The sequence below is a fragment of the Rattus rattus genome, chromosome 9 (genome assembly GCF_011064425.1).
Source record: "Rattus rattus isolate New Zealand chromosome 9, Rrattus_CSIRO_v1, whole genome shotgun sequence".
NCBI lineage: Eukaryota > Metazoa > Chordata > Mammalia > Rodentia > Muridae > Rattus > Rattus rattus.
In genome coordinates, this window is record NC_046162.1 from 96,199,892 (window position 1) to 96,227,498 (window position 27,607).

A 27,607-nucleotide genomic window follows, 5' to 3' on the forward strand; every position below is an offset into this window, starting at 1 on the left:
ATGTCTGGAGAGAAAAGAAGCAAAACTAAGAAGGCATGTTGTGTCAGACCAAATCTCTGCTTGAACAGTATTGGCTCAGAAGGGGTAGAAGGTGCACAAAGAACTTACTGTTAGCAAGAAGGTAAGTCAAAAGGAGGCAGCCCTTCAAACCAGTCTACCTTCCCTGTGTGATCATCTCCTGCTCATTTTACAGCTGAGGAGAGCCTCAGTTGTGTTTTAGTTGTAATTCTTTTCTTGGCAGTCTTGACCCTCGACAATAAACATGACTATTAGTATTAGGGGTAAAAAGCAAATGAGGATCATGGGACCAACACTAAGAGACCCTAAGTCCGTGAAGACTGTGACTCAGTGGCTCTCTTAACCTCGCAGAACAATTACTACCAGTGTTCACTGCAGAGTTCATTTCTCTCTGCAGCTTGTAATTTTAGTTGCATTGTAAAACAAACTCAAAGAATAACTGGCTCCTTCCCTAGCACACTTTTACTGCATTGTAACTTATGGTTTCATAGTTGATTTAACTTTCTCCTCACGCATACAAGTGCTAAAGGGATAGAGAGAATGCATCTACTCATCACCTTCCATAAGTATCAACCCAGAGTACTCACTCTTGCTGTAACATGGGGCGGGAGAGGTGGGGGACAACAATAAAACTTGAGCCCTGGCAGACATGTTTAAAATGAGTTATATCCATCCATCTATACAAACATATAAACACTCATATGTATATACAATATATACATACAAATGAAAATAGCTATACCCAAAATGTGCACATGTAACAGTTTTAAAACGCCAGTAGATCATGGTATAATACAATTTATTTCCACTTGTAAATGGCACAAATGGAGAAATGCAAAGGTGTTCAAGTACAATGAAGTCATCTTTACAGGTGAAAATAAATCATATTATTCCAGTGTCCAAAACAATGTACTTAGTTTAAAATGCTAGACATTTACAGAAGCATAAAATTACTAAATTCTGCCTTGTGATCTAAAAATTTTCAATTTTTGATGCACAGAAAAATAGTTAGTAGCAGGATGGGATCTCCAGCTTCTTTAGTGTTATGTTTACTTGATGTCCAGGCAGCCAGAAATCGTAACTATGGACAAAGCTTCATTTACTAGCAAGGCCTTGACTTCAGGCTGTGTTCCACCTGTGCATGTGACTTCAAATTCAGGAGTTTTCATCTCTAGATATGGAAATGTGCAGAAGAGCAGGAGCTCTTTTAAAAATAAACATGCTTTCAGCTAACGTTGTTTATACAGTGCAAACACTTTCTGATGTCAAAATTTAGGGTTAGAACTCAGTTTAGAAGAAAAGTTATGTGCAAAGGGCAGGGAATCTAATTAGAAATAAAATGTCTCAACATATGAGGCTTTGCATTTTTAAAATGCTGACCCCGAAAAAGGGAGAAAAAGAAACATTTCCCTGTAGGTTCTGGATACCAGATATAGATCCACAACTTCTGGTGTGCTACACAAGTTCTCCATGCGTTCATTTTCTTAAACACACACATGAGTGAATACCAGTAACTGGGGAGGAGGTAGTGTTCATCTGGTCAAATGTTGACATTTATGCATTTTTTCTCTATAAAGTACTTGCCTCATACAGGGCATTTCAAACCCTTTCAAATTTTCCTGCTACCAGTTTTTACTGTGACAATTCCTGCTGTGTCCACGGTTCCTCTAGAGTTGTTATAAACACAACCTGTTCACTTTAATCACTGTGCAAACTACATGCATCTTAACTAAATTGATGGTACAATTCAGGTATAATGAACAACATGAAAAGACTGGGTGCCACACGATTAGATGAGGCAGAAATTCTTACTGGACAGGAAAGTCAGTGTTTAATCACACTAGTATGAGGGCATTATGATCAAAATGGACTCAGTAAATTTGACCAAGTGATGCTCACAATGGGTGATGATAAAGTGTTTCTGGTCATAGTTTGGAGTTTGAAGAGATGTCTTACACACACCTGATCTGCTTTCTCAATCAAACCCTCTGGGAACAGATGGTTGCCGGAATGGTTTTTAAAGATATTATTTTACAGTTTTGAATAGTCTACTAAACTCTAAAGATTTCCCTTATTTTCTCCAAGCATAGAATTTTCAATTTGTTTGAAACTCTTTAATGATATTTTGAATGGGGAAAAAAACAAAAACAAAAAAACAAAAAAAAAACACCAAACCTAAAAGCCCTTTTCATTAGTTATAACTTGTCTATGTTTACCTAAAAACTAATGGGGAATATGTTTAAAACCCTGCTTAGAAATGTGTAACTACCATTAACCTTCCACTAGATTTTTAAAGGACTTATACTATAGCATTTACCTTTCTTTTGTTCCTTCTTTTTTTTTTTGGAGACACCTGAAGGTAGCCTTGAACCTGAGATTCCTTCCTACCCCTGCCTCCCAAATGCTGGGATTATAGGCATTTGCTACCACATCCTGATCTAATTTTTCTTTTATTTAGTGTTAGAAATCCTCAAACCAATGTCAGAAACTTTTGAAGGGGGTAAGTCATGGAGACTGGACTGACATACCTGGACAAGACATAAAATGTGGTTAAGAAAACCAAGAACTTCCAAAGTAGATAACAATTTGGTCACTAGTTTGTTCTAATTATGATTAAGAGAATGCTTACTGTCTACCTAAATGAAAAGCAGGACCCAGAGTTAGTAGCAAGAGCTCTTCAAGACAACTGGAAAGGGAGCAGGACAATAACTTACTAAAACAAAAACAAAAAACTCTGGTCTCTAAGAGGGCACTGGCCCCGGTCTACCACCAACTCAAGCTCCACACAAGCCATGGGACATTAACTAACACTGATGCAGAACACTGGGTTGATCCTTCATTGAAGAACAGACAAAACACACTCCCCAAATATTAGTGGTACCTGACCACTGCATAATATTTTCAATTTTTGTTGTTTTCTTTCACTCAAACTACCTAGTTTCTTTCTCAGTAGTATTTTAGCACTAAAGCTAGAAACTTCTGAAAGGGAATTTGCTATTATGTGATATTAACATGGACCCAGATGGTCACTAACTCTCAATGAATTAAGAATTTGTAAGGTACTACGGCAACAAAAACAGCAATTAAGCACAGAAGACCTGCAAATGAAGCAACTACAGTGTGAAGATTAGTCAGCAGCTGGTAGTCATTGGCTCAGTGACTCCTGGTGGCAACTATTTAAATAATCAACTACTGCTACTTGTAAACATGGAATCCCAAAGCTAAAAAGGGAATAATAAAATCATGTCTATGTAGTGTGATGAATATTCTAATAGATGGCGGTTCACAATATGGCATCATTCAATGCCTCTGGCATTGGCTTTGTGTTGGCTATGTCTTGGTTTTATACAGAGCAAAGGTACTGTTTGGGGTCTTATAGACTGGGTCAGATGAGATGTTGCACAAAAACACAATGTCAGGCAATACAGGGTTTACCTCCTTCTCCCTGCTGAACATTCCTATCTACCACAGGAACTCTCAGGGGCCCATCTGGCCCTCTAGTTTCTCCTCTGCAAGCTCACAGGTTGTTAGTGCAATAGCCACACAGCTTATATCTCTGTAAGCAACTCCATCTTATATGACCTACGAAATCTGACAAGTTTCTGAAGCACTTAGCAAAGAACTAAGTGATTTTCTACCACTGAAAAGGTAAATGCAATCGTTTAATGTTCATGGCCTTCTGTTTTTTAGTCCAAATGAGGTTGAGAAATCAGATCAATCCATAGATAAAGAAAAGCACACTGGTGAGGAGTGGAGGTATATTTCAGTAAGAATGTGTTTCAGCATGGATACTGCCTGCTGTCAGTGACTCACAGAATTTGGAATATGAAGGAAGGCTTTACATCTTCCAACAAATTTCTTAGGCTGTGGATACCCTAAAGTGATGATCCAGATTAGTTTGCTTCATTTTATTTTTATATTGTTCAGATAATACCCCTTCTATAAAGCCAATTTTTTTGCCACATACATGAAATAGTTATCTATTTCCCACTTTAAAATTTTTCCAAAAGTTAAAAACAAAGAAACAAAAAGCCAACCACAAAAACCCCCGGCAGCCAAATACTATGACATCCCAATTAGTAAACACAAAACATAACGCTTTACAAAGACGAATAAAATATACCATATGCACAGCTTCCACACGGTAGTACCCAAGTGAGGAGGCTGCTGTGATGATGTCTGTAGGCAGTTTCTTTTGGCAGACAGCTCCAGCGGAATTGCCACTTTCAATTATTATGTGTAAGACATGTGTGACCCATTGGATATTTGTGAAGTGACACTCGTGCTTCTGCTCATGCCCTGTTCCGTCCGTCCCCCAGAAGCTGTCCGCCTCAGAGCCTGGGGGCTATTGCGGACTCCCATACTGCTACCTCGAGGTACCCCTTGCATTGGCCCTGAGGGGTGACCCCATGGTTGGGGTCCGCCTTGCATCGGATGACCCCAAGCTTGTGGTGTGCCACCCATGGGATGACCCCAGTGAGGTCCTGGACCCCCAGTAGGATTGTGAGACCAGCTAGAAGCTCCTGGGTAGCTGTGGCTGAATGCCTCAGGGGAGAGATTAGAAAGGACCATGTTACTAAAACCTAATCTCATGCTTTCAGAGTCAAAAGCTTCAATTTCTCTGGCTTGGCGCTCGAGCAGGCTACGTATTCGTTCTGTGCGTTCATTCTGCAAAGCCAACATCTCTTCTTCAATCTGTCAAGATAGGAAAAGGGAGCAAAAACATCATTTTATGTTTCAGATCTAAGATCTAAAGCAGCAATACTACTCAAGACAATCAACAGCTATTTTACGGATACTTTAATAATAATAATTATTATTATTTTGGTTTTTCAAGACAGGTCTTCTTTTGTAGCCCTGGCTGTCCTAGAACAAGCTCAATAGAACAGGCTGGCCTGGAACTCATGGAGAACTGCCTCTGCCTGTTCAGTGCTGGGTTTAAAGTTGTGTGCCATCACTGGTGGGCTCCTTTTCTTCCTTGTCTACACAAAGAAACCCTGTCACACTCTCAAAAATAAATAAATAAAATAAAAATTTAAAAAATGGAGCTAGCATTCCTCCCTCATAATTCAATAGTCTTCACATAGCTTTCTGGTTGTATTGATACATGGTTTCATATAGCCAAGGTTGGCCTCAAAGTTATATAGGCAAGGATGATCCTAAACTCCTATTTTCCTGCCTTCATATCCAAGGGCTGAGATTATAGCTTTGTGCTAGCACGTCTGGCTCATCTGTTTGTGTTTTGCGGTTTTGACTCCCACAGGCCTTGATAGAAGTACTTGCTTGACAGGTATGGCCCCTGCTTCTCCTTGTGCTGAGTGAGGCAGTGGTACATGGCTCACTTTCCTTCTTGGGCCACAGGAATAAGGGTTTGTCCCCACAGCATTTTTTGTGGTTTACTTTGAGTCTGTTAATGATGGTGAGGACATGAATGATGGATTTACGGCCAACTCAAACCTTGGAGTGCTTGAACTCAGCAGTGCATATGAACTTCAGCATATGAGAAAGCGCCACCTTCAGAGCTGTTTCAGCAGCTCCACTGTACCTCCAGAGGCAGCCTGTTCTACAGAGCTAGTCTCAACCTCAGTCTTCCAGTGGCTCATAATCTACCCATTAATTACATTCCATTGAGTCTTAAATGTCATTAGTTAAAAAGTTCATTATTGAGCACAGTGGCTTCTGACTTTAATCCCAGGACCAAGGAAGCAGAGGCAGGAGGATCTCAATCAATTTGAGGCCAGCCTGGTCTACATAGTGTGTTCCAGAACAGCTAGAGCTATATAGTGAGACCCTGTCTTCAAAATTAAACAAAAAGTAAATAAAAATTACTAGTTCATTATTGAATACTTGAAAAAAAAAGAAAAAACCCAAAATAACAAATCTACCAAACTCGAATTAAAAAACATTATTATGAAAGAAATCTACTACGAGCCCTGTTGATATCAGTAGAGTTCTTGTCTTGCAAGTGTGAGGCCTTAGGCTCAATCCTCAGGCCAAAAAAAAAAAGCTGTGAACCTGGGTTCACTTGCGCGTACACACACACACAAAAACACATAAACATCATACATATACAATGAAAGAAAATACACCACCACCCAACCCCAAACTTGTGGGCACATACATATATTTAGTTCTTCTGATAAAAACAAATACTAGGGGGGTTGGGGATTTAGCTCAGTGGTAGAGTGCTTGCCTAGCAAGCGCAAGGCCCTGGGTTCAGTTCCCAGCTGGGGGGGGGGGACTGAAAAAACAAATACTAGAACAGTTCCCTTTCATTATCATACCTTTTGTTCTAAGAGTGCTCTTCGAAGGGAGACCCTTTGTTCCAGCTCTCGAAGCTCTCGATCATGTTGGGCCTCAGCCTGCATCTTGATTTTGCTCTGATATGCATTCAACAGCTCCAGTTCCTGCTGTAGCTGCATCTTCAAAACCTGGCATTCTGCTTCCTGTGCTTCATCCAAACGCAGCTGAGAGAAAGAAGAGGAACTGATACATTCTACTGTGAACTATCCATTCGTGACTTACAGAAAAGAAGAATGAGAGAAGACAGACTATATAGTTATATAGTTTGTACACTATATAACTTCTTTCTTGTAGCCTGGCATGAACATCTCCTAAAAGAGAAAGATAATAACCAATATTACATGACAAAAGATCCTATCATAAGCTATTCTTAAGATGACTGGATAGCGATGCTTTTTCTTAAGAAAAACCTAGAATATTACTGGGTAAAAGGATTCAATCCCTTCTTCCCTAGTGGAAATAATTGAGGACAGAGTCAACAAGCACAGCACACAAGCTGCTTATTTATCTTTGTTCAGTCCAACATCTAAAAATGAATTTTACATTCTTAATAGTTAGAAGCACCTACACAATATCCTGCATTTTACTTCCTGGCTTGCAAAGTCTAAAATATTTGCTATTTCACCCTTTAAGAAAACACTTGCAAAGAATTTCATCTGTGCCCTCCAATGTAACCATTTAGATTACTATTCAGAGAATTACATTTCTGAGACAAGGTTTCTTTTTCTGTATAGCCTTGGCAGTCCTGAAAGTCACTCTATACCCCAGGCTGGCCTAAAACTGAGAAATATGCTTGGCTTTGCCTCTCTAGTGCTGGGATTAAAAGCATGTGCCACCACCTCCCTGCTTACTCATTTGACCTGGATAAGCTGTTGGAACCTACACTTGTATGTAGACATAGGCTCTTATGTCTAAATGTATCAGTGAAATTCTATATACACTATGCTTTTCCCAAACAATGCTAAGAACAGGAAAAGTATGGATGACTACTATTTTTTCCTGAGCTAATAAAGAGCTATCATCCTCAATTTATCTTTCAATTGCTAGGATTTCATTTGGGTGGTAGTAAGAAAGGGGTACTAAATTTGTTTTGCCTAAACAAAGCAAACTCACAGCTTGTGTGGAGAGCATTTCATTAATGCTATGATCATACTGCTCAGCCAAGATGGCTAACTTCCGAGTTTGTTCCTCCTTGAGTCTTTTCAGAACAGCTTTGTGCTCACTCTTTGGTGTAGTCTCCAGTAGGTGATTCCTTAATGCTTTGTACTGTCTGGTTTGAATTTTGCAGGTATCCTGAAACTGCTTTTTTATTTGGAGTTCTTTAGACTGGAAAGACAAAGGGGGTTGGGGATGGGAGATATGTGAGTGAGTGTCTCAACATACAGCATTTGGCATATGTATACTAAAACCGATATATAAATAAAGTCAGGAAGAAAATAGAGAGGAAAATCACAAAGTAATATAAGATTGCAAGTAATTCTTGTATCTGGCAAATACTCATGATGTAAACCTAAATTTCATCTCAAAAATTAAATATTGTAGTTATAAACACTGACAGGCTAAAGTTTCACCAGATGTGTGAGGCAGAAAGTAAAACAGGTTTCTTTGGTCACTCCAGTTTCTTTTCTTTTCATGATAATCTCAACTCTAACCACTATCTATAATAGATCCTACTTTCTATGGTATCTATGTACAAAACCTCAGATTAATTTTGAAGTGTGCAACAGTAAATAATTATTACAACTATCTTTTCTTTAATAGAGTTAAGTTAGAATACTCAGCAAGGGTTCATTCCCTCTGTCCTACAATACTAAAAGTCCAAACCTGGGGCATCATGACAACTCTCTACCATTAATTCACCAAGCCTTTAAAAAAAAAAAAAGATTTATTTTTGAAACAAGGTTTTGAGCTAACCAAGTTGTCCTTGAATTCCTTGTGCTTTAGCCTACTCAGTGCTGAAATTACAGGATGTATGTGTCATCTCAGTAATGGTTTACTTTATTGTTTAACATCTGAAGAAAATCTCTAAAGTCAGTTAACTATTCTTTTAATGCTCAATAAAAGTTGAGGTGCAAGGCAGGGAAAACCTCCTTGGAGTAAAAGAAACTCAAATATTTTTGAGAGAGAAATATTGGAAGACTTTGCCTTTAAAAAGTTATTCATTTGTTTATTAAGCTGGTTATAAAAATTTACATTTTTAACCCCTGCAATCAGTGGGCCGAGAAACAAGGATCTCTGAGTTCAAGACCACAGAGCAAATTCCAGATAGTCAGGAAACCATGTCTTGAAAAACAAACAAACAAACAAACATACATTAAAGGGAGATATATTTCTATAGCGAATATTAGTTCAGCATAAAAGTGAGAAATAGGGGGCTGGAGAGATGGCTCAGCAGTTAAGAGCACTGACTGCTCTTCCAGAGGTCCTGAGGTCAATTCCCAACAACTACATGGTGGCTCATAACCATCTGTAATGGGATCTGATGCTCTCTTCTGGTGTGTCTACAGTGCACTCACATACATAAACATACACAAAATAAATTAATCTTAAAAAAAACTTTAAAAAAAAAGTGAGAATATATTCACTTACTATACTGAGACAACAGAACCTATGTTAAAATTAAGTATAATTAAATGAAATTTTTACATATTTGTTCAGGAAATTTAAGAGTCCCAGACGGAGTTACTTAGAACAAAAGGAAACTAATAGGTTAGCATGTTGACCTGTAGACTTCAATGTCAGCATCAGACACTGTGCATATTTTTAAAATACTGATTAAGAATTCCCAGGGCTGGAGAGATGACTCAGAGGTTAAGAGCAGTGGCTGCTCTTCCAGAGGTTTGGAGTTCAATTCCCAGTACAAACACGGCAGCTTATTATCTGATATCCTCTTCTGCTATACAGGCATACATGCAAACAAAACACTTATATACATAAAATACAGAAATAAATCTTAAATTCCACAGTTGAATTTTCTGGTCATTCTTTTTCTTTGGTACAAAGTATACAAGCAAAGGATGAAGCAACAGGCATTCCATAAAGGAACTCAAGTAAGCATGCTAAAAATCAAAGGACTAAGTCAACTCAACCTCTAAATGGTCAGAAACATGCTGCTGTCAAGAAGCTGACACTAACAGTACCTTCAAACTCTTAGGCTGCTGTCGAACTTCCATGACGTGTTTCCGTCTTAGTTCCCGTTCCCTTCTCTTATTGTATTCCAGCTGGTTAGTAAGCTCAGTTTGATGTTGCAGTCTGATCAACTCACAGCGCATCTTCTGAATAGTGTTGAGGTGGCGAAACTCCAGTTCTTGCATGGATTCATGCTGTCGCAGTAACATTGCATGTTCTAAGTCCTTCTGAGTCTGCCTTTTGTTTAACTCCTAAAATATAATTCAAAAGACAAAGGTATAATGTATAGCTTTACAAACCAGGAGGGGAAACATTAAAAAGCAAAACAGAACAGTAACATTAAAATGTGCATGGAATTAAGCCAGTGCTTCAATGTAAATATTAAATTCCCGTGAGTTTTGTGTCTGTTTGTGTGTGTAAGTATTATTTGAACTAAGAACTCTCCCTCCCACTAGGAATAAGGAATAGATAAGTTCTTAATTAAAAACTTCTTAGAATAATATATAGCACAAGATAGTGTCTAGGAAATGTTATTCTTGCTGGCCATGGTGGCTTACACGTATAATAACAGAATTAGGAATGCAAAAGTGGATTGATATCTGAGGTCAAGTCTAGCCTTGTCTACATATCAATTTCTAGGTCAGGGCTGTATTGTGAGACAACTGTCTAAAACTAAAATATAATAAAATAAAAAATGTTTAAAATTATTCTCTTAAACAATTTTTGTCCAAGCCAGGCTATGGTGGTACATGCCTTTAATCCTGCACTCAGAAGCAAAGGTGGAATGATTGGATCTCTTGAGTTCCAACCAGACTGGTCTACAGGGCAAGTTCCAGGATAGTCAGAGCTGTACAGAAATCCTGTCTCAAAAAATCAAAACAATTTTCTTGTCCAGATAAAAAGGGGGAGGTGGATTAGATGACTCAGTAACTAAAAGCACTTATTGCTGATGCAAAGGACATGGGTTTGGTTCCCAGCCCCTGCATAGTAGCACATAGCCTCCTCCACGACATTGATACCTGTTCTCTCCATCAGTCACTCTGCAGGCATATGGTGTACATACAATCACTCACACACACACACACACAATTAACAAAGTAATTATACACATACATCAGCCCTGCAAACCCTCTCCCTAGGGGCCAACAGTTTATTGCAGATATTTCTCACTTTATCTTCTTCATTAATTATGATATATCCATTTAACAGAATCTCTCACCTCTCCCTCAAGCATTGGGATTACAAGTGTATGCTACCATACCACAAGACATTTTATTTTTACTGAAAGCTACCACTTTGTGATACAATTTCCAACCATTTCAACAAGACTAGTCATTTAAACTGGTTCCTTATTTCTAGGATAGAACTCACAATGTAAATATGATACGTAAACATTTATGGGCATATTTATTTTTTTTAATTATGTACATGTACACACACACACACACACACACACACACACACACACACACACACACACACACACACACACACACACACACACAGACCAAGACATGTCCTGAGAGGCCAGCTGTCAGATCCCCTTGAGCTGGAGTTACAAGCTGTTATGAGTTGCCTAATATGAATGTTGGGAACTGAATCAGGTCCTCTGGAGCTAAGGCAGCTCTCTTAACTCCTGGACCATCATTTTAGTTTCTCTGTGCATATTTTTAAAAGTTATAGTTCAGGCAGGTGGTAGTATCACATGCTTTTGACCCCAGCACTCAGAAAGGAGAAGCAGGCAGATCTCTTGAGTTTGAGGCCAGCCTAGTCTATACACAGTGATTCTAAGACATCCAGGGATACACAGAGAAACCCCATTTTGAAAAACAACAACAGAAAGCTATAGTTCAATCATTTGCTCAAGAATGTTACTAACAATGCCCATTAACAACTAAGCTTACACCTAAGATTGGATGTTAGCATTTTTCTTATCAATGTAATTTTAATTTTAAATCCAATCAGTATAATATTTAATTTAAATTTCTTCCTTTTTTGTGGGGGGACATGGTCTCACTATGTAGTCCTGGTAGCCATGGAACTCAAAAGATCTGCCTGCTTCTACTTCCCAAGTGCTGTGTCATCCTGGCTAAGTTCAAAAGTCCTTTTTTTTTTTTTTTGAAGTTCTCTTGAGTGACATGGATATATGTCTGTGTGTTATATGGATACTTGGGTCCAGGATCCTGAGTCCAGAGGCATCATATCTCCTAGGAATTGAAGATATAGGCAAATATAAGCCTCCCCTCCCACACCCCCCATGTGAGTGCTGAGAACTGAGCTCATCCTTATAAGAGCAGTATATACTTAGAGCTGAGCCATCTCTCTAGCCTCTAAACTTGTTCAGTGAATATACAGCATTAAACTCTAAGTTCAACTTATTTTATTCTATTCTTTGAAATAAATTTATCTATGTTGACACACATTCTGATAAAGATTTTATTTTTATTTTTTTCTTTTCTTTTTTTTCGGAGCTGGGGACCGAACCCAGGGCCTTGCTAGGGCCTTGCTCTTGCTAGGCAAGCGCTCTACCACTGAGCTAAATCCCCAACCCCAAGATTTTATTTTTAAGGCAAGACTGGGCTTGGTGGCACAAGCTTTTAATGTCAGTACTCAGGTAACAAAAATGAGTAAATCTCACCATCTTAAAAGAAAACCAGGGGCTGGAGAGATGGCTTAGTGGTTAAGAGCACTGACTGCTCTTCCAGAGGTTCTGAGTTCAAATCCCAGCAACCACATGGTGGCTCACAGCCATCTGTAATGAGATCTGATGCCCTCTTCTGGTGTGTCTGAAGACAGCTAAAGTGTACTTATATATAAAAAATAAATCTTAAAAAAAAAAAAAAAAAGAAAAAAAGAAAACCAGGCTGGTAAGACTGGCAAGAAAGATGTCTTAAAGGATAAAGGTATCTGCCTGTTAATCCTGAAGTTTAGTCTCCAGGACCCACAAGGTAGAAGGATACAACTAACTCATGTAAGCAATCTTCTTGTCACTATATATGCATGTGTCCACCAAAAATAAATAGATAAAAGCAAAAAAAAAAAAAAAAAAAAAAAAGACCTTTAATAACACTTGCCCAAATAATAATCAATATTATTATTAAAAGTGTTAAACGACTTAAGAGGCAGAGGCAGATGGATCTCTGAGGTCAGCCAGATTCTGAGAGAGAATACCAGAACAGCCAGGCCTACATAAAGAAACCCTGTGTCGAAAAACAGAACAAAAAAAAAAAGTACCCATTCCAAATCAGAGATATACAAGTTGCCAAATTTATTTTCTTACATTCAAAACTAGGTATTTTTGTCATTCACTTATTATTAATGGGCTATTTACTGAATGCTTGCTATAGACTACACAATGGGCATATGAAAAACTGAACAAAGTCTAACTTTACACAAAGTCAATTCTAATAAGGGAGGTAGACACACTGACCTCCAAGGTGCTGGTGCATGTGTTATAATATGTATTTATGTCTTCATGTATACATAAGGGGGAGGGCACTTTAAAAGATGTATTTATTTTTATTTTATGTGCATTGGTTTTGCCTGCATGTATGCCTTAGGGTGCCAAATGCCCTGGAATCGGAGCTGCAGAGAGCTGTAAGCTGCTATTGAAGGTTTAGGAACTGAATCCCAGGTCCTCTGGAAGAGCTCTTAACTGTTGAACCATCTCTCCAGCTCCAGCAGAATACTTCTAGAGAAAGGAACCGGTATTCAGGGGTTTCTTTCATGTGCTACCACAGGGAAAGAGCTCTTGTGAACATGTATACAATAGTGATTCAGGTACAGAGATTACATGTATAAAAGTGGAAACTTGGAAGTAACTGAAAATTGTCAATTTTCTTTTTCTTTTGAGTTCTCAAGACAAGGCTTCTCTATACAGCCCATGCTGTCCTAGAACTTGCTGTGTAGACCAGATCAACCTCAAACTCAGAAACCCACTTGGCTCTGCTTCCTGAGTGCTGGGGTTAAAGGCATGGCCCACAATGCCCAGTAAGATTTTCAATCTTCAAAAGAGATCCATCAGTAAGGAATTTTATTATAACAATCAGGAGATTGAGTTAAAGACCAGTTTGACTTAATTTAGGACAGAAGAGGGGGCTGGAGAGATGGTTCAGTGGGTTAAGAGCACTGACTGCTCTTCCAGAACCTACAGAGTAAGGCCTTGTTGAAAACAACAACAACAAAACTTTTAGTTTCCAGCATTAAAAGACTTGTTTATTTTTATTACGTCATTTAAATGCACATACCTCCCTGACAAGGTCCTGTTCCAAGTTATGCCGACCAAGTAACATTCTTCTTTTGAAGCGACGACATTCTAGCTCTAGATACTGCCTTTGACGTCGAAGAAGATTAGCTTCTTCTTCTGCCTGAAAATGTTGAATATTCTCCTTCTGCTTTGAAAGCCATTCCTGCTTTTCTTTTTTAGGTGTGCTCTGGTTTTCATTCAGCTCCTGGAAATAAAAGCAAAAAACAACAAAAAAAATTCAGTTACATAAAAATTAACTATATGAATGTATAACGTAGCATAGTACATTTAACTAGTAATTTTGAGTTTTATTATTGCTAATACTATGTATGCAGCCCAAACTGGTCTTGAATTTACAATCCTCCTGCCTTTTTTTTTTTTTTTTTTTTTTTAAAGATTTATTTTATATATAAGTACACTGTAGCTGTCTTCAGATACACCAGAAGAGGGCATCGGATCTCCTTACAGATGGTTGTGAGCCACCATGTGGTTGCTGGGAATTGAACTCATGACCTCTGGAAGAGCAGTCGGGTGCTCTTAACCGCTGAGCCATCTCTCCAGCCCACAATCCTCCTGCTTTAGCATTCTTGGTGGTAGAATTATATAACCGGCTATGCTAAATTTATTTATTTATTGTTTGCAGTGAAGGGAACTTAAGTTCCCTTACATTAATCATGCTGAAAGCCACATCTCCCATTTATTACATGGTGAAGTTAAAAGCACTTAATTGTGTTTTGTTTCTAATTGTGTTTACTAGACCTAGAAAAAGTAAATATTATGTTCCCTATGTACATCACACAATACATAAAGAGCTTTAGTTTTGCAGTTTAACTTTCATGGTTCCTGGCTTTAAAGCATAGAATGGTCAAAAAATAAAACACCTTTAAAAAGCTTACTAAAACCAGGTGTGGTAGTACATGCATTTACTTCCAACCATTGGGAAGCAGAGGCAGACAGATCTCGGTAAGTTCGAGGCCAGTTTGGTCTACAAAGTGAGTCCAGGACAGCCAGGGCTCTGTTACACAGAAATATAACTGTCTTGAAAAAAAAACAAACAACAAAAACAAGCAAACAAAAAATGATGATGACAACAACAAAACTATCCAAAAAGAGACAGGAGTGCTATCAAGTTAAAAAAAATTGTTATTTTTAATTGGAATTATAGATAAAATACAGTTAGGCAACATTTAACTCCTTTGTTTTTCAAGATTCTCAAAATTTCTTTTATTTTTTTCTGTAGACAGGATTTCTCTCTATAGAGCTGGCTGTCCTGGAACTCAATTGGTAGACCAGGTGGGCCTTGAACTCAGAGATCTACCTGCCTATGCCTTGAGTGCTGGAATTAAGGGTGTGTTGCCACCACTGCCTGGCTCAAAATTTCGTGAATGGAACTACCATTCATATTGGGCAAAATTGAAAAATTAAAGTAAAACAAAAAAAACAAAAACTAATACCATTATTTAAAACAATAAACTTGAAGATACTAATAATTAATACTGGTATATTTTTAACCTAATGACCATCAATACCATACAGAATATCAATTGGTTATCTTTCTCAGGTGTAACCTTCTTCAAAAACTGTAAAACTGAATCTTTTCCCTGTCATTCAAGAAAGGAATTCTTTATATCTTTATTTTATGAAACATGAGAAAATATAAAAACAAAAAGCACAAAATCTACAAGTATTTTTCTACGTGGTTTTTGAAATAGGCTACTGTTATACAGTCTGGGTTCAAAGTACCAGACTACGGGTGTACAATACCATATCTGGATCAAAGAAATTATTCATTGAGCTCCTATTTCACTAGAAAACTAAGTAAATTATAGATAAGTAATCAATTATATACTCAATACCTTCATGTAAGCAGATATGTATTTTGTGGTCAGAAATTTTTTTTTTTTTGAGCTGAGGACCGAACCCAGGACCTTGTGCTTGCTAGGCAAGTGCTCTACCACTGAGCTAAATCCTCAACCCCCACAAATAAATATTTATGCTATCGCTATTGAGTATAGAACCATTAAACACTACTAATAGCAGAAAAACAAGGATTTTTTTGTACCTCCTTAAGCTGCTCTTTTCGAAGTTTATATTCTCTTTTTTGAGACTCCAAAAAGCTATTCAGTTCTTTCTTCTGTTGAGCCTGAATGTGTTGCTGGAATTTTTTCTCCTCGTTGGCCATCACTTTAGCCTATATAGAATTTAAAAAAAGAAAAAATATCAAGTTAGTTAAGCAGATAAATTTAAAGCATAAATTTAATATCACTAAGGAGTCTTTAAGAAAAATAAGAAAACAAAATAAAACAAAAAACAGAAACAAAAAATACCCAGAACAATAATCTAACCAATTCACCCTCATCAGTCAAATTTCAGAGATCAATAGGGTGGAATTAAATTTTTTACATGTGTTTATTGGATCAAAATGTTTTCCTTGTTTTATTTAATAAGAAAATAAATTCCCGTCAGCATGCACTTCTTAGCTTCATCCATCTTATCTAGTTTTGGTGGCTGTATATATATGGGGCACATGTAGGGCAGTCTCTGAATGGCCGTTCCTTCAGTCTCTGCTCTAAAGAGGAACCGGATACAGAACTCTCCTGAGACACAGCCAGAGCACGTCAAATACAGAGGAGAATGCTAGCAGCAAACCACTAAACTGAGAACAGGACCCCCGTTAGAGGAATTAGAGAAAGGACTGAAAGAGCTGAAGGGGCTTGAAACCCCATAAGAACAACAATGCCAACCAACCAGAGCTTCCAGGGACTAAGCCACTACCCAAAAACTATACATAAATTGACCTTGGGCTCCAACTGCATATGTAGCAGAGAATAGCCTTCTTGGGGCACCAGTGGAAGGGGAAGCCTTTGGTCCTGCCAAGATTGGTCCCCCAGTGTAGGGGATTGTTGGATGCTGGATATTGAGGATCCCTGGAGTATATGCTCTTAATTGCTAAGCCATTTCTTGGTCCCTATAAACTAAGTCTTTTTATCCAGGCTAATTTATATATAAAATAATGAGTCAATCATCTTCACATTAGATCCTTACCTGTAAGTCATATGAAAATGAATGTTAAATATTATATATGGAGCACATATAATTTGGGGGAGTATATGTTGCTTGAGTATGCACAGGCGGAGGCCAGGTTGACTTTGGGTGTCTTCCTTAATCACTCTCCATATTTTCTGAAATGCTCACTGAACCAAGCGCTCATCAATTCAGATAGAGCAGCTTTAACATTTTGCTGGAAAGCCACTGTTTTGCAGAATGTACATTTTTAACCTTTATATTTCTTCTATAGTGCTGGGATAAAATCTTGAGCCTAGTACATGCTAGGGAAGTTCCCTATCATCTTTATTGAACTCCAGACCTTTTTCTAAAATATTAAACCTTACTGTATGACTGACTCACTCAGGTCATTTGTAAATTGCTAAGTGTGTAGCTCCAACTAACTTTCCTTCAACTTTCAATCCTGCTTCAGTCTCCCAAAAATGCTGCAGTTATAGTGGGTGCAATGACACCTGGCCTAACCAATTTTAGTTACTTTTTGTTTGTTTTTTCAAGACAGGGTTTCTCTGGGTAGCTCTGGCTGTCCTGGAACTCACTCTGCAGACCAGGCTGGCCGCCAATCACAGAGATCTGCCTGCCTAGGCTTATGCTGAGATTAAAAGTGTGCACCACCGGGTTGGGGATTTAGCTCAGTGGTAGAGCGCTTGCCTAGGAAGCGCAAGGCCCTGGGTTGGGTCCCCAGCTCCGGAAAAAAAAAAAAAAAAAAAAAAAAAAAAAAAAAAAAAAAGTGTGCACCACCACCCAGCTCTGAATCACTTTTTAATTTTTAATCTCAATGTAAATCCTATTTAAGGAGTTGCTTTCCTATATATGTCAGTATCTAACACTTCTCAAACTAATACCCATTTTCTCATCACCCAACAGGACTCTTGAATATCTGTATATTGTTTCATAAAATTATATCAAAATCAAGTATTAATATTTATGCTATCATTTTCTTAATATTTTTTATTTAACTTGGATAGTGGAGCAGAATCCAGTAGCTATAAAAAATTTTCAATGTAGGCGAGATTATATAATCCCTAAAAAAACTGTTTATGTATATCTGCATGTCGCACATGTGTGGGTACTGTACTCTAGGAGGCCAAAAGAGGCAGCTGAAGTTAGGAAGCAGAGGCAAGAAGATCTCTGGCATTGTAAGGCCAGTGAGGGCTACAAACTGAGACCAGTACAGCCAATGCTGCTACACAGAGAAACCTCGTCTTGAATTCACCCTGAACCCCCGAAAGCAGCACAGATTCATTTATAAAGCTAAAAAAAAAGCATATAGGATTTTTTTTTTTTTAACAGAAAGCTTTATACAAGTTTACATAAATGCTTCTCTTTCCTGGGTCAATTTACTTAGTTCCTAGGGCTAGATACTTTAAACACCAAAATGCTAATCTAGATAATTAAGAGATGGACGTGGGCTAAAAGAATTTCCTAATACTGAATTGGTCACCTCTTTTTCCATAGAAGCTTGGTGTTTCTTAATAAGTTTCTCCATTTCTGCAGCGAAATTGTTGCGCTGAGTTTCAAGATCTTTGTCTAATCTGAGCCGATGTTCATCCATTTCTGCCTTCAGTTTATTTTCCAGAGTCATCAGCTGCTTCTGATGCTGTCGCCTCATCCGCTTATAACCAGACATCTGTTCTCTAAGTTCAGAGTCCTGCTCATGTTCTTGCATCTGTCTTGTAACCTAGACATATAATTGAGGAGGAAAAAAGACAAGAAGGCAAAGCAATTTTCTTTCACAAGCACTTAGAGACTGTCTAAGAAGAAAAATTGCCAAAAGTTCAAGTATAGATGGGTAGTATGACATATAACAAGTGTAAGGCCAAACAAGCCTTTTTTTTTATGTCACAAGACTGTCCCTACATACAAAATAATGATAAAGCATTTAGAATATTAACATTACTTAAGGAGATAATTAACAGTTTAAAATTAAAATTTCCAGCAGATATCTTAAAGAAATAGGCTGATTCTAAATGTATATGAAAATATAAAGCATCTAGAATACAAAATATTGATGAAAATAAAGCAGGAAGATGAGCATTACACCAACGATGACAGTATGGTATTAGCACAAGGCTAGGCTAAGTGGATAAAGAAAGAAAACAAAGGGGCTGCCATGGCAGCTCACGCTTCTGACTTAGCACTAGTCAGAGCCAAGTTTTTGAGGCCATTCTGGTCTATAGAGTTCCGGGACAGCTAGGGCTACACGAAGAGAAACATTTGTGTCAAAAAACTGGGGGTAAAAATGGAAGGAGAAAAACAGAAACAAAAATTAGAAATACCTGTACACAAAGTGTATGCCTAAAGCCTCAACTACTTGAAATAAATCTGAAGTGAAAGATCACTTATGCTAGAGTGCAAGACCAGCCTAAGAGATTGACATAATCTAAAAACCTAACCACAACAACAACAACAAAAAAATCAAGCTGGGGGGGAAATGACCTAAATCAAACTAGACTAGAGCTATGGTTGTGAGCTGCCATGTGATTGCTTCGTTGTTGAATCCTGGTCCTCTGGCAGAACAGCCTCTTCAATGTTGAGCCATCTCTCCAGTTCCAAAAATGTGTTTTTAACAAAAAACAAATGATTCTCAGATAGAAAAGAGAAATTATTTTGACCCTCTCAGTTATCATTTTGCATTTAAAAGCTAGTAGAAAAGGGATACCAAACAAGCAAGAGAAACAGAATTAGATTCCAGAATCTGTATATAAAAAGCATGGCATAGTAGTATACTCTTATAATCTAGCTTGGTAGACCATGCTTCAAAAACAAAGAAAGCAGAATGATCATTTGGGGTAAAACAAGACTTTCTGTATGATCCATTGTTTTAGAATTCACTACTTTTCAAGATTTAATGAAGAGTAATTTACAAATGTACAAATGAGTGTTTGGCCTACATATGTGTCTCTGTGTACCACATGTATAGAGTGCCTCAAGAGGACAGAAGGAGTGTTCAATCCTCTAGAAGTGAAGGTAGAGACTGTTATACGCCACCACGTGGGTGCTAGGAACCAAATCTGGGTCCTCTGGCAGCAAGTGTTAACACCAGAGCATTCTTTGCAGTCACTATTAAACAACTTTTTAAATAACATTTAAATTATGTGTGTGCGGAGGGAGTACGTGTACGACAGTGCGAGTGTTCAAGAAGCCTAGAGGTGTGAGCTAGAGTTACAGTCACTTGTGAGCTGCTTGACAGGGGTGCTGGGAACCAAACAAAATAAGGTCAGTATACAGTCTTTTTTTTTTTTTTTAAAGATTTATAATAAGATAAATGTGAGTACTCTGTCACTGTCTTCAGACAACACCAGAAGAGGGCATCAGATCTCATTACAAGTGGTTGTGAGCCACCATGTGGTTGCTGGGAATTGAACTCAGGACCTCTGGAAGAGCAGTCAGTGCTCTTAACCACTGAGCCATCTCTCCAGCCCCAGTATACAGTCTTAACTGTTATAACATTTCTCCAGCCTGGTCTACCTTTAAGTAGACAAATACTTCTTGGTCAGGTCCAAAAGAAAAAAGGAAAAAACACCCAACAACAAAAACAACACCCACTAGCCATAACAAATAAAAAAATAAAGAACTATACATGATTTTAAAATAAAAATTTTTTACATTTACATAGGGGAGTACATGCTATAGTATATTTGGGCAGGGTAGAAAACCTGAGGCTTCTAGGATCAAACTCAAATTGTCAGGCTTGATGGCAAGGTCTTTTATAAACCCATGAGTATAAAGAAATCTTTCTGAGATGACAGAAATTTGACAGCTTATTTGGTGCAAGGGTTAACATAGTTAACAAGTATATAGTTAACAAGTATATAATTATAAAAACTTTAAATTGAGTATAAGATCTATGTAATTTATTATACACGGGTAGAAGGAAAACTGAGTTATTGTATGAAAGTGTAGCTATATTTATTTGTGTAAAAATATCTATACAATTTCAGAATGAAATCTTGAAATAGATGGAGAGATGGCTCAGTGGTTAAGGGCACTGACTGCTCTTCCAGAGGTCCTGAGTTTAATTCCTGCAACCACATGGTGGCTCACAGCCATCTGTAATGGGATCTGATACCCTCTTCTGGTGTGTCTTAAGACGGTGACCATGCACTCATATACATAAAATAAATAAATAAAATCTACTTGAAATAAGTGAAATAACTATTTAAGAATATAAATCGTTCCTAGTTTTTTAATTTTTTTCAAGGATTTATTAGTTTCTGTCTACAGGTGTTTTACTTTATAGACAGCTGTACAGCAATGCATGTCTGTCACCTATGGAAGCCAGAAAAGCGTGTTTGATCCACAGGAACTTGAATAACATATGGCTATGAGCCATCGAATTGAACACAAATCCTTGGGAAGAATAGTCAGTGCTTTTTAACTACTGAGCATTTTTCTAACCCCCTTCACATTTTTTACTGAACTTATAACCTAAAAGTGTCTTTAAGTCTAGGAAGCCAAAAATTAGAAAAGAAGAAACTGACATTTAATATGTGTGAGGTCACAAAGATGTTTTCTTGGAAGTTAAAGAGATGGTTCGGGGTTGGGGATTTAGCTCAGCAGAAGAGCGCTTGCCTAGCGAGCGCAAGGCCCTGGGTTCAGTCCCCAGCTCCGAAAAAAAAAAAAAAAAAAAAAAAGCGAGATGGTTCAAAGGTTAAGAGCACTGGATGCTTTCCCAGAAGACCCAGGTCTCTAGTACCCACATAGCAGCTCACAACTTGTGTTGCTAGCACTTTATTAACAGACTCGTGTTCCTAGACCCATAACCACTGTGTTCTTGACTGTACAACATTATCATTTCATGGCCATATATCACTGTATATTTGGCAAACCAGATAGACAACTTTAAAATATTTATTTTGGAGTGTGGTGTTGAGGATAGAACTTAAGAGTTTGGAATATAGGATTTAAATGTTTAACTACTAAGGAAAATTGTCAATTCTTGTTTAGTTTTGTTTCAGGTAAGGTCTCAACTATGTAGTTCAGACTGGCCTTGAACTCAAGATCCTTCTTTATCAATCTTTTAAGTGTTAGAATTACAAGTATATGCTGATACTTGGCTCAATCTACATATTCTAATAACATTCATATGGAGTATTAATGTACTTTCCTTTAACTTGAGAAATATTTTATCATGCTTGGTTCTATAGGGTTTCACTGTATTACCATTGCTGTGTTGCCATGCCTATGTTTGCCAGGCTGTTCTTAAACTTACAGATATCTTTTTATCCCAAGTGTTGAGATTAGAGGTGTACACTATGGCTTGCCCAACTGGCTCTCAAAACCTTTTACAATTTTATATATATATATTTTTAACAGGGTGGATCTTCACAAGAAGGACATCAGGGCAAGCATGCTTATGACTTTGCCTAATATCCAAAGAGACAGAAAAAGAAAAAAGAATATATGTTTTTAGTCTGAGCTAGAGAAGTAGACAGGTTTTGCAGTGAAGATCTAAGCATGGCCTGAACAGGGTTTTAGATGCCCAGTAATGTTTGTAATGAAAAAATAAAGTTCATATTCATTGCTACTTGGGAAATGGAAATGACACTTAGAGCATATGAATACAACCGCTTGCAAATTGCAAACAGGTCCTTCTTTCTGGCTACTCTAATAAAGTATCTTTCCCTTATTGTTAATTCTTTTGTCTTTCAACTCTCACTTTTTTTTCCTTCCTTACCCCTACCTCCCATCCCCACCACTACACAGCATTTCTTGTGTATCCCTGGCCATCCTGGAATTCACTATCTAGAGAGCAGGCTAGTCTCAAACTCAGACCCACATGTCTCTGCTTCCTGAAGGCGAAGATTAAGAGTTTGTGCTAGCATACCTGGCATGTTAGCTTTCATCTGGCAATAAAACTGGTTCTCTTCTTGTATACATAAGAACTTCAAATGCTCAAATCATGTCACAAGTACTTCTTTTACACCACTAATAAAAACTAATTTGAAGCTGAGCATGGTGGTGAACTCCTTTAGCTCCAGGACTCAGTGAGCAGAGGCAGGTGGACCTCAGTGAGTTCCAGTTTAGCCTGGTCTACATAATAACACCTTGTTCCAAAAACCCAAAACATTAAAATTTATCTGAATGCCTATTTAGTACTTTGTAATTCTCTTAATCATTTTAAAATATTATGTGAATAAACACCTTGCTTTCTACTAACAGGAAACTTAAATGTTAAATGTTCTGCAAAATAAATCCCATAACAAAAATAAGAACGTTAGATATATTAGGTTAGATATATTTGAATCCATACCATCAATAGAACAAAGGTATTATTTTGGGAACAGGATAATACATACCAGTGATGCTGTTCGTATAGTTGCAAAGTGTTCTCTATTACGATAATGTGATTTGTGACGAGACACTTGAGGTGGAGACTGTGGATCTGATGCTCTTGTTCTAGGATCTCCTTCTTCTTGGTAATTTTCCTCCTCCTTAAAAGACAGAGACAGAGAAAATTTCATGTAAGGTGAATAATTTATTTGAGCATTCAAGGAAAAGACTAAAGACAATTTTAATAAGCAATAAAAAAAAAACACCCACACTATTTAACAAAGCAGAAAGAGAAACTAGAAATACTATTGATTCTTACAACACAAGTAGAGTTAGCTGAAATTATTTCCAGAGTACATGAAATAGTATAAATCCAACATAGAAAAAATACTTACCTAACCCCACATGTGTGTATGTGTGTGTATTTAAAAATAATAAAAACAAATCCAAAAAGCTTTAATGTAACTTAAAAGTAAAATAAGACAACATGTAATGAATGATTCAAATGGTAATAAAACATTATATTCTAGGCAAATCCTTATTTATTCTTTTTTTTTTCCCCCCTTCAGAGCTGGGGACCGAACCCAGGGCCTTGCGCATCCTAGGCAAGCGCTCTACCACTGAGCTAAATCCCCAACCCCCTAGGCAAATCCAAAAAGCTTGAATTGAAGAGATGGCTCAGTAGTTAATAGCATGTACTTTCAAGCAGAGGACCCAAGGTTGATTTCCAGCACTCACACCAGGTAGCTCAGAAGTACTTTTCTCTCCAGCTTTAGGGAATCTGATAACTCTGGCTTTCAGGGACACCTGTATTTTTTTTTTTAATTTTTAAAAAATATTTTATTTACTTATTATATATGAGTACACTGTAGCTGTCTTCAGACACACCAGAAGAGGGCATCAGATCTCATTACAAATGGTTGTGAGCCACCATGTGGTTGCTGGGATTTGAACTCAGGACCTCGGGAAGAGCAATCGGTGCTCTTAACCACTGAGCCATCTCTCCAGCCCCTGTATTCTTATATATACATACCCACAGATATATACCTAAAAATAATAAAAACAGAACTGAAAAGTTTTAATATAACTTAAAAGCAAAACAGGACAACATATAGTGAATGTTTCCAACGGTAATAAAAAACTAAACACTTGAGTTTTATAAGTAGTACAGGATAATACTATTTTGCTGTAGAAAGAATATTACTGTAATTGTTACTGGGTGTGGTAGCTGTTTCTTATGATGTCTCAACATCCAGAAGCTGAGACAGCATTGTCGTGACTGTGAAGCCAACCATGACTAGACTAAGACCAAGTATTAATAGTAAAGGGAAAATTAAGTAGAATTTTTATATAAACAATGATATTATGGATTAACTGTCATCCATAATAGATTTGTGTATCTGTTAAAATATATTAAGGCTGAGCATGGTAATATATACTTTTAATCCTAGAACTTGGAAAGCAGATGCAGACAGATCTCTTTGAGTTCAAGGACAATTGGATCAACATAGTGAGTTCATAGTGACAAGCTAAAGCCTTACCTTTAAAAAAAAAAAAAAATCAACAATTTTATCCCTTTAGCCATTTAAATTGGCATCACCTACATTTTCAACATTATAAATCTATCAGCACTTTACAACACCTCAAATTTTAGCTCTTTGTATCAGTTAGCAGTATCCTCCATTCTATCATCTATTCAGATCATGGTAACTTTTGATTTAGCACATATCCCTATAGATCCTGCTATGTAAATACTTTATTTGCATTTCATTATAAAATATTCATCCATTTGTGTTTGGATAATGCCTCTGAGCCTTTTGGAGAAAAGTTTCACTATATACCCAAAACTGGCCAGGAATTTGTATTTCCTGCTTTATCTTTCTAAGTGGCTAGGATTAAACACATTGCAGATTCTATGGTATAACTTTATTTCTATTTACAGGTAAGTAATTTTCCATTAAATGTATGTGGTAGTTTGAATATTATCCTCATAGGCTCATAGGGAGTGGCTCTATTGGGAGGTATGGCCTTGTTGGATTAGGTATGTCAGTCACCAGGGGTGGGTTTTGGGGTTTCAGGAACTAGGTAGGTCAGTGTTGCTCTCTCTTCCTGCTTACAGAACTCTCAGCTACCTCTCCAGCACCATGTCCGCTTGCATGCTGCCATGATCCCTGCATGGAGATTATATCTGAACTGTAAGGCAGCCTCAATAAAATGTTGTCCTTTTTAAGAATTGCCTTGGTCATGTATCTCTTCACAGGAACACATCCTTAACTAAGACAGATGTATACACTAATTTCTTTATCCATTCGTGTGTTGGTAGGCATATAGTTGTCCCCATCTTTTAGTAACCGTGTTTAATAACTTCTAGATAATACTACAAGTTGTAAAATGAAAAAGATTATTCTCAGATGCAGAGGTGAGAGGACTGATATAAATTTAAGAAGTCTTCATTTTATTGAATTCTATTGGTGAGAATAGAATCCAAGATGACCAGCCTGTTTTGAATTGAATCCAGTAGTATGCTATTCTACTTAAATATCTTCTACTAGACTGTCTTCTTGAGAAAATTAAGTATTTATACTCAAAACTGCAAAGGAGGATTAGGGAAATAGTTCAGTGGACATAGCAATTGTCACACAAGCTTTAAGATTAGAGTTTGAACCACTAATGAACGTGGAAATGCCAGGAGGGCATGGCACAGTTTGTCCGTAATTCTAGCCCTCAGATGGTGGAGACATGGGATCCCTGGAGCAATCTGGTGAGCTAAGTTGAGCTTTGGGTTCAACTGAGATCCTGATTCAAAAACAATCAGAAAATAACCAAAGGCGACCACTCAACAAGGGAACTATAAATGTAAACATATGAACACATATGTCACAACAAAAAATTTTTCGCAGAGAATGTAGCAAATGCTCATTTTTACCAAACCCTAAATTTTCAAATGGATTGTTTTATTTTAAATATAAACATGGATACCACATAGGGCTGGAGAAATGGCTCAATGGTTAAGAGCACTGACTGCTCTTCTAGAGGTCCTGAGTTCAATTCCCAGCAAACACATGGTAGCTCACAACCATCTGTAATGGGATCTGATGCCCTCTTCCGGTGTGTCTGCAGACAGCTACAGTGTACTCACATACATAATTCTTTTTTAAAATTGGGGATACTACAAAAGTTGCTTCAGGCTCATATCAACTCTCTCCGTTTCTAATTACAACTGCTCATAATTTTCATGTACATAGTTTTCCCATTTTTCAATAACATCTCAGACAACTACTATGGAAAACAAAAGTAAACTGAATATAAAGCTTTTTTCTTTTTCGAGGTGGGGGGCAAGTCTCTAGGCAATGATTATTAGAGAGAGAGAGAGAGAGAGAGAGAGAGAGAGAGAGAGAGAGAACACATGAGCGTGAGAGCCTGTGCGCACACACAATTATTTGTATATTTTGAACGCAGACATCCATAGAGTTCAGAAGAGGGCATTCTATCCCTTGGATCTGGAATTACACAGCGGTGTGACATAAATTGTGAGTGACATAGGTGCTTGTTATGAATCCTGGGAAAGAAATTCAGGTCCTCTGAGAAAGCAACAAATAACCTTAACCACTGAGCACACTCAAAACTGGTTATTTTTTGATGTTATGGAGTTAGTGGGATGGTGGTAGTAAACAGGGTCTTCTGTGACCCAGGCAGACCTCAAATGTATGTAGCTGAGGGAACCCTTGAAATCCTGATCCTCTGGCTGGAGAGATGGCTCAGTGGTTAAGAGCACTGACCGCGGGCTAGAGAGTTGGCTCAGCGGTTAAGAGCACTGACTGCTCTTCCAGAGGTCCTGAGTTCAAATCCCTGGCAACCAAATGGTGGCTCACGACCACCTGTGGTGGAATCTGGTGCCCTCTTCTGGTGTGTCTGAAGACAACTACAGTGTACTTATATATAATAAATCAATCTTTGAAAAAAAAAAAAGAAAACCTGATCCTCCCAACCGCTGAGATTCAAGTGTGCACCACCACACCCAGATTCCAAAGTTCTTAAACTTCAAAGAAAAATCTCTTTAATTAATCAGCCAAAGAAAAGGATGGGTTAACATTGAGTCTTTGGCTTTTTTCTCCCCAAGAGAAATGAAAGCACTTACAGGTTTTAAGTGGATGACAGAACTGTTAGACATCACTGTATGGTCTCCCTCCATCATGTCTAGCTCACTCTTGTCATCCGATGCATCTGGAAGACTATTAACACTGCTGCTTTGGCTACTGGCACTGATAGACATACTGGGGATAGACTGATTGCTTCCAACACTATTTACTGTTCCTGTCCGGCCACCACCATGATCTTGCTCCTAAGGAAAAAGAGCAATAGATTAAAATATCAAAATCTTTTCTCAATTATAAAGTAGAAACCTGTTTGTGTTTCTTTAGTAAAAGACTTCTGGTCTTTTAGTAAAATACTACTGCATAGTATAAAGGGGTTGGATAGAAAGCATATAGTAACATGATTAAAGGCCTTTGTTTGTAACTAGAATCTTAGAGAGTTAGTAATAAAAGCAGAGTAGATTGGAACCAGTGACAT

The 27,607-nt window shown here is 37.6% G+C and overlaps 1 protein-coding gene across 5 annotated transcripts in view; it reads right to left on the reverse strand.

Moving 5' to 3' along the window:
• Window positions 1-2,352: 2,352 nt before the first annotated feature.
• Window positions 2,353-27,607, reverse strand: part of Taok1 (TAO kinase 1) — a 79,402-nt gene continuing 54,147 nt past the window's right edge. For all 5 annotated transcript variants that reach the window (XM_032911726.1, XM_032911724.1, XM_032911722.1 and 2 more), the window contains 9 exons: window positions 27,174-27,377; window positions 23,062-23,196; window positions 18,204-18,440; window positions 15,759-15,887; window positions 13,698-13,901; window positions 9,462-9,701; window positions 7,435-7,647; window positions 6,303-6,485; window positions 2,353-4,713 (listed from right to left, as the gene is read on the reverse strand). In XM_032911726.1, the coding sequence (XP_032767617.1) occupies window positions 4,252-4,713; window positions 6,303-6,485; window positions 7,435-7,647; window positions 9,462-9,701; window positions 13,698-13,901; window positions 15,759-15,887; window positions 18,204-18,440; window positions 23,062-23,196; window positions 27,174-27,377 (2,007 nt within the window). In that variant the 3' untranslated portion in view covers window positions 2,353-4,251. The remainder of the gene's footprint in view (window positions 4,714-6,302; window positions 6,486-7,434; window positions 7,648-9,461; window positions 9,702-13,697; window positions 13,902-15,758; window positions 15,888-18,203; window positions 18,441-23,061; window positions 23,197-27,173; window positions 27,378-27,607) is intronic.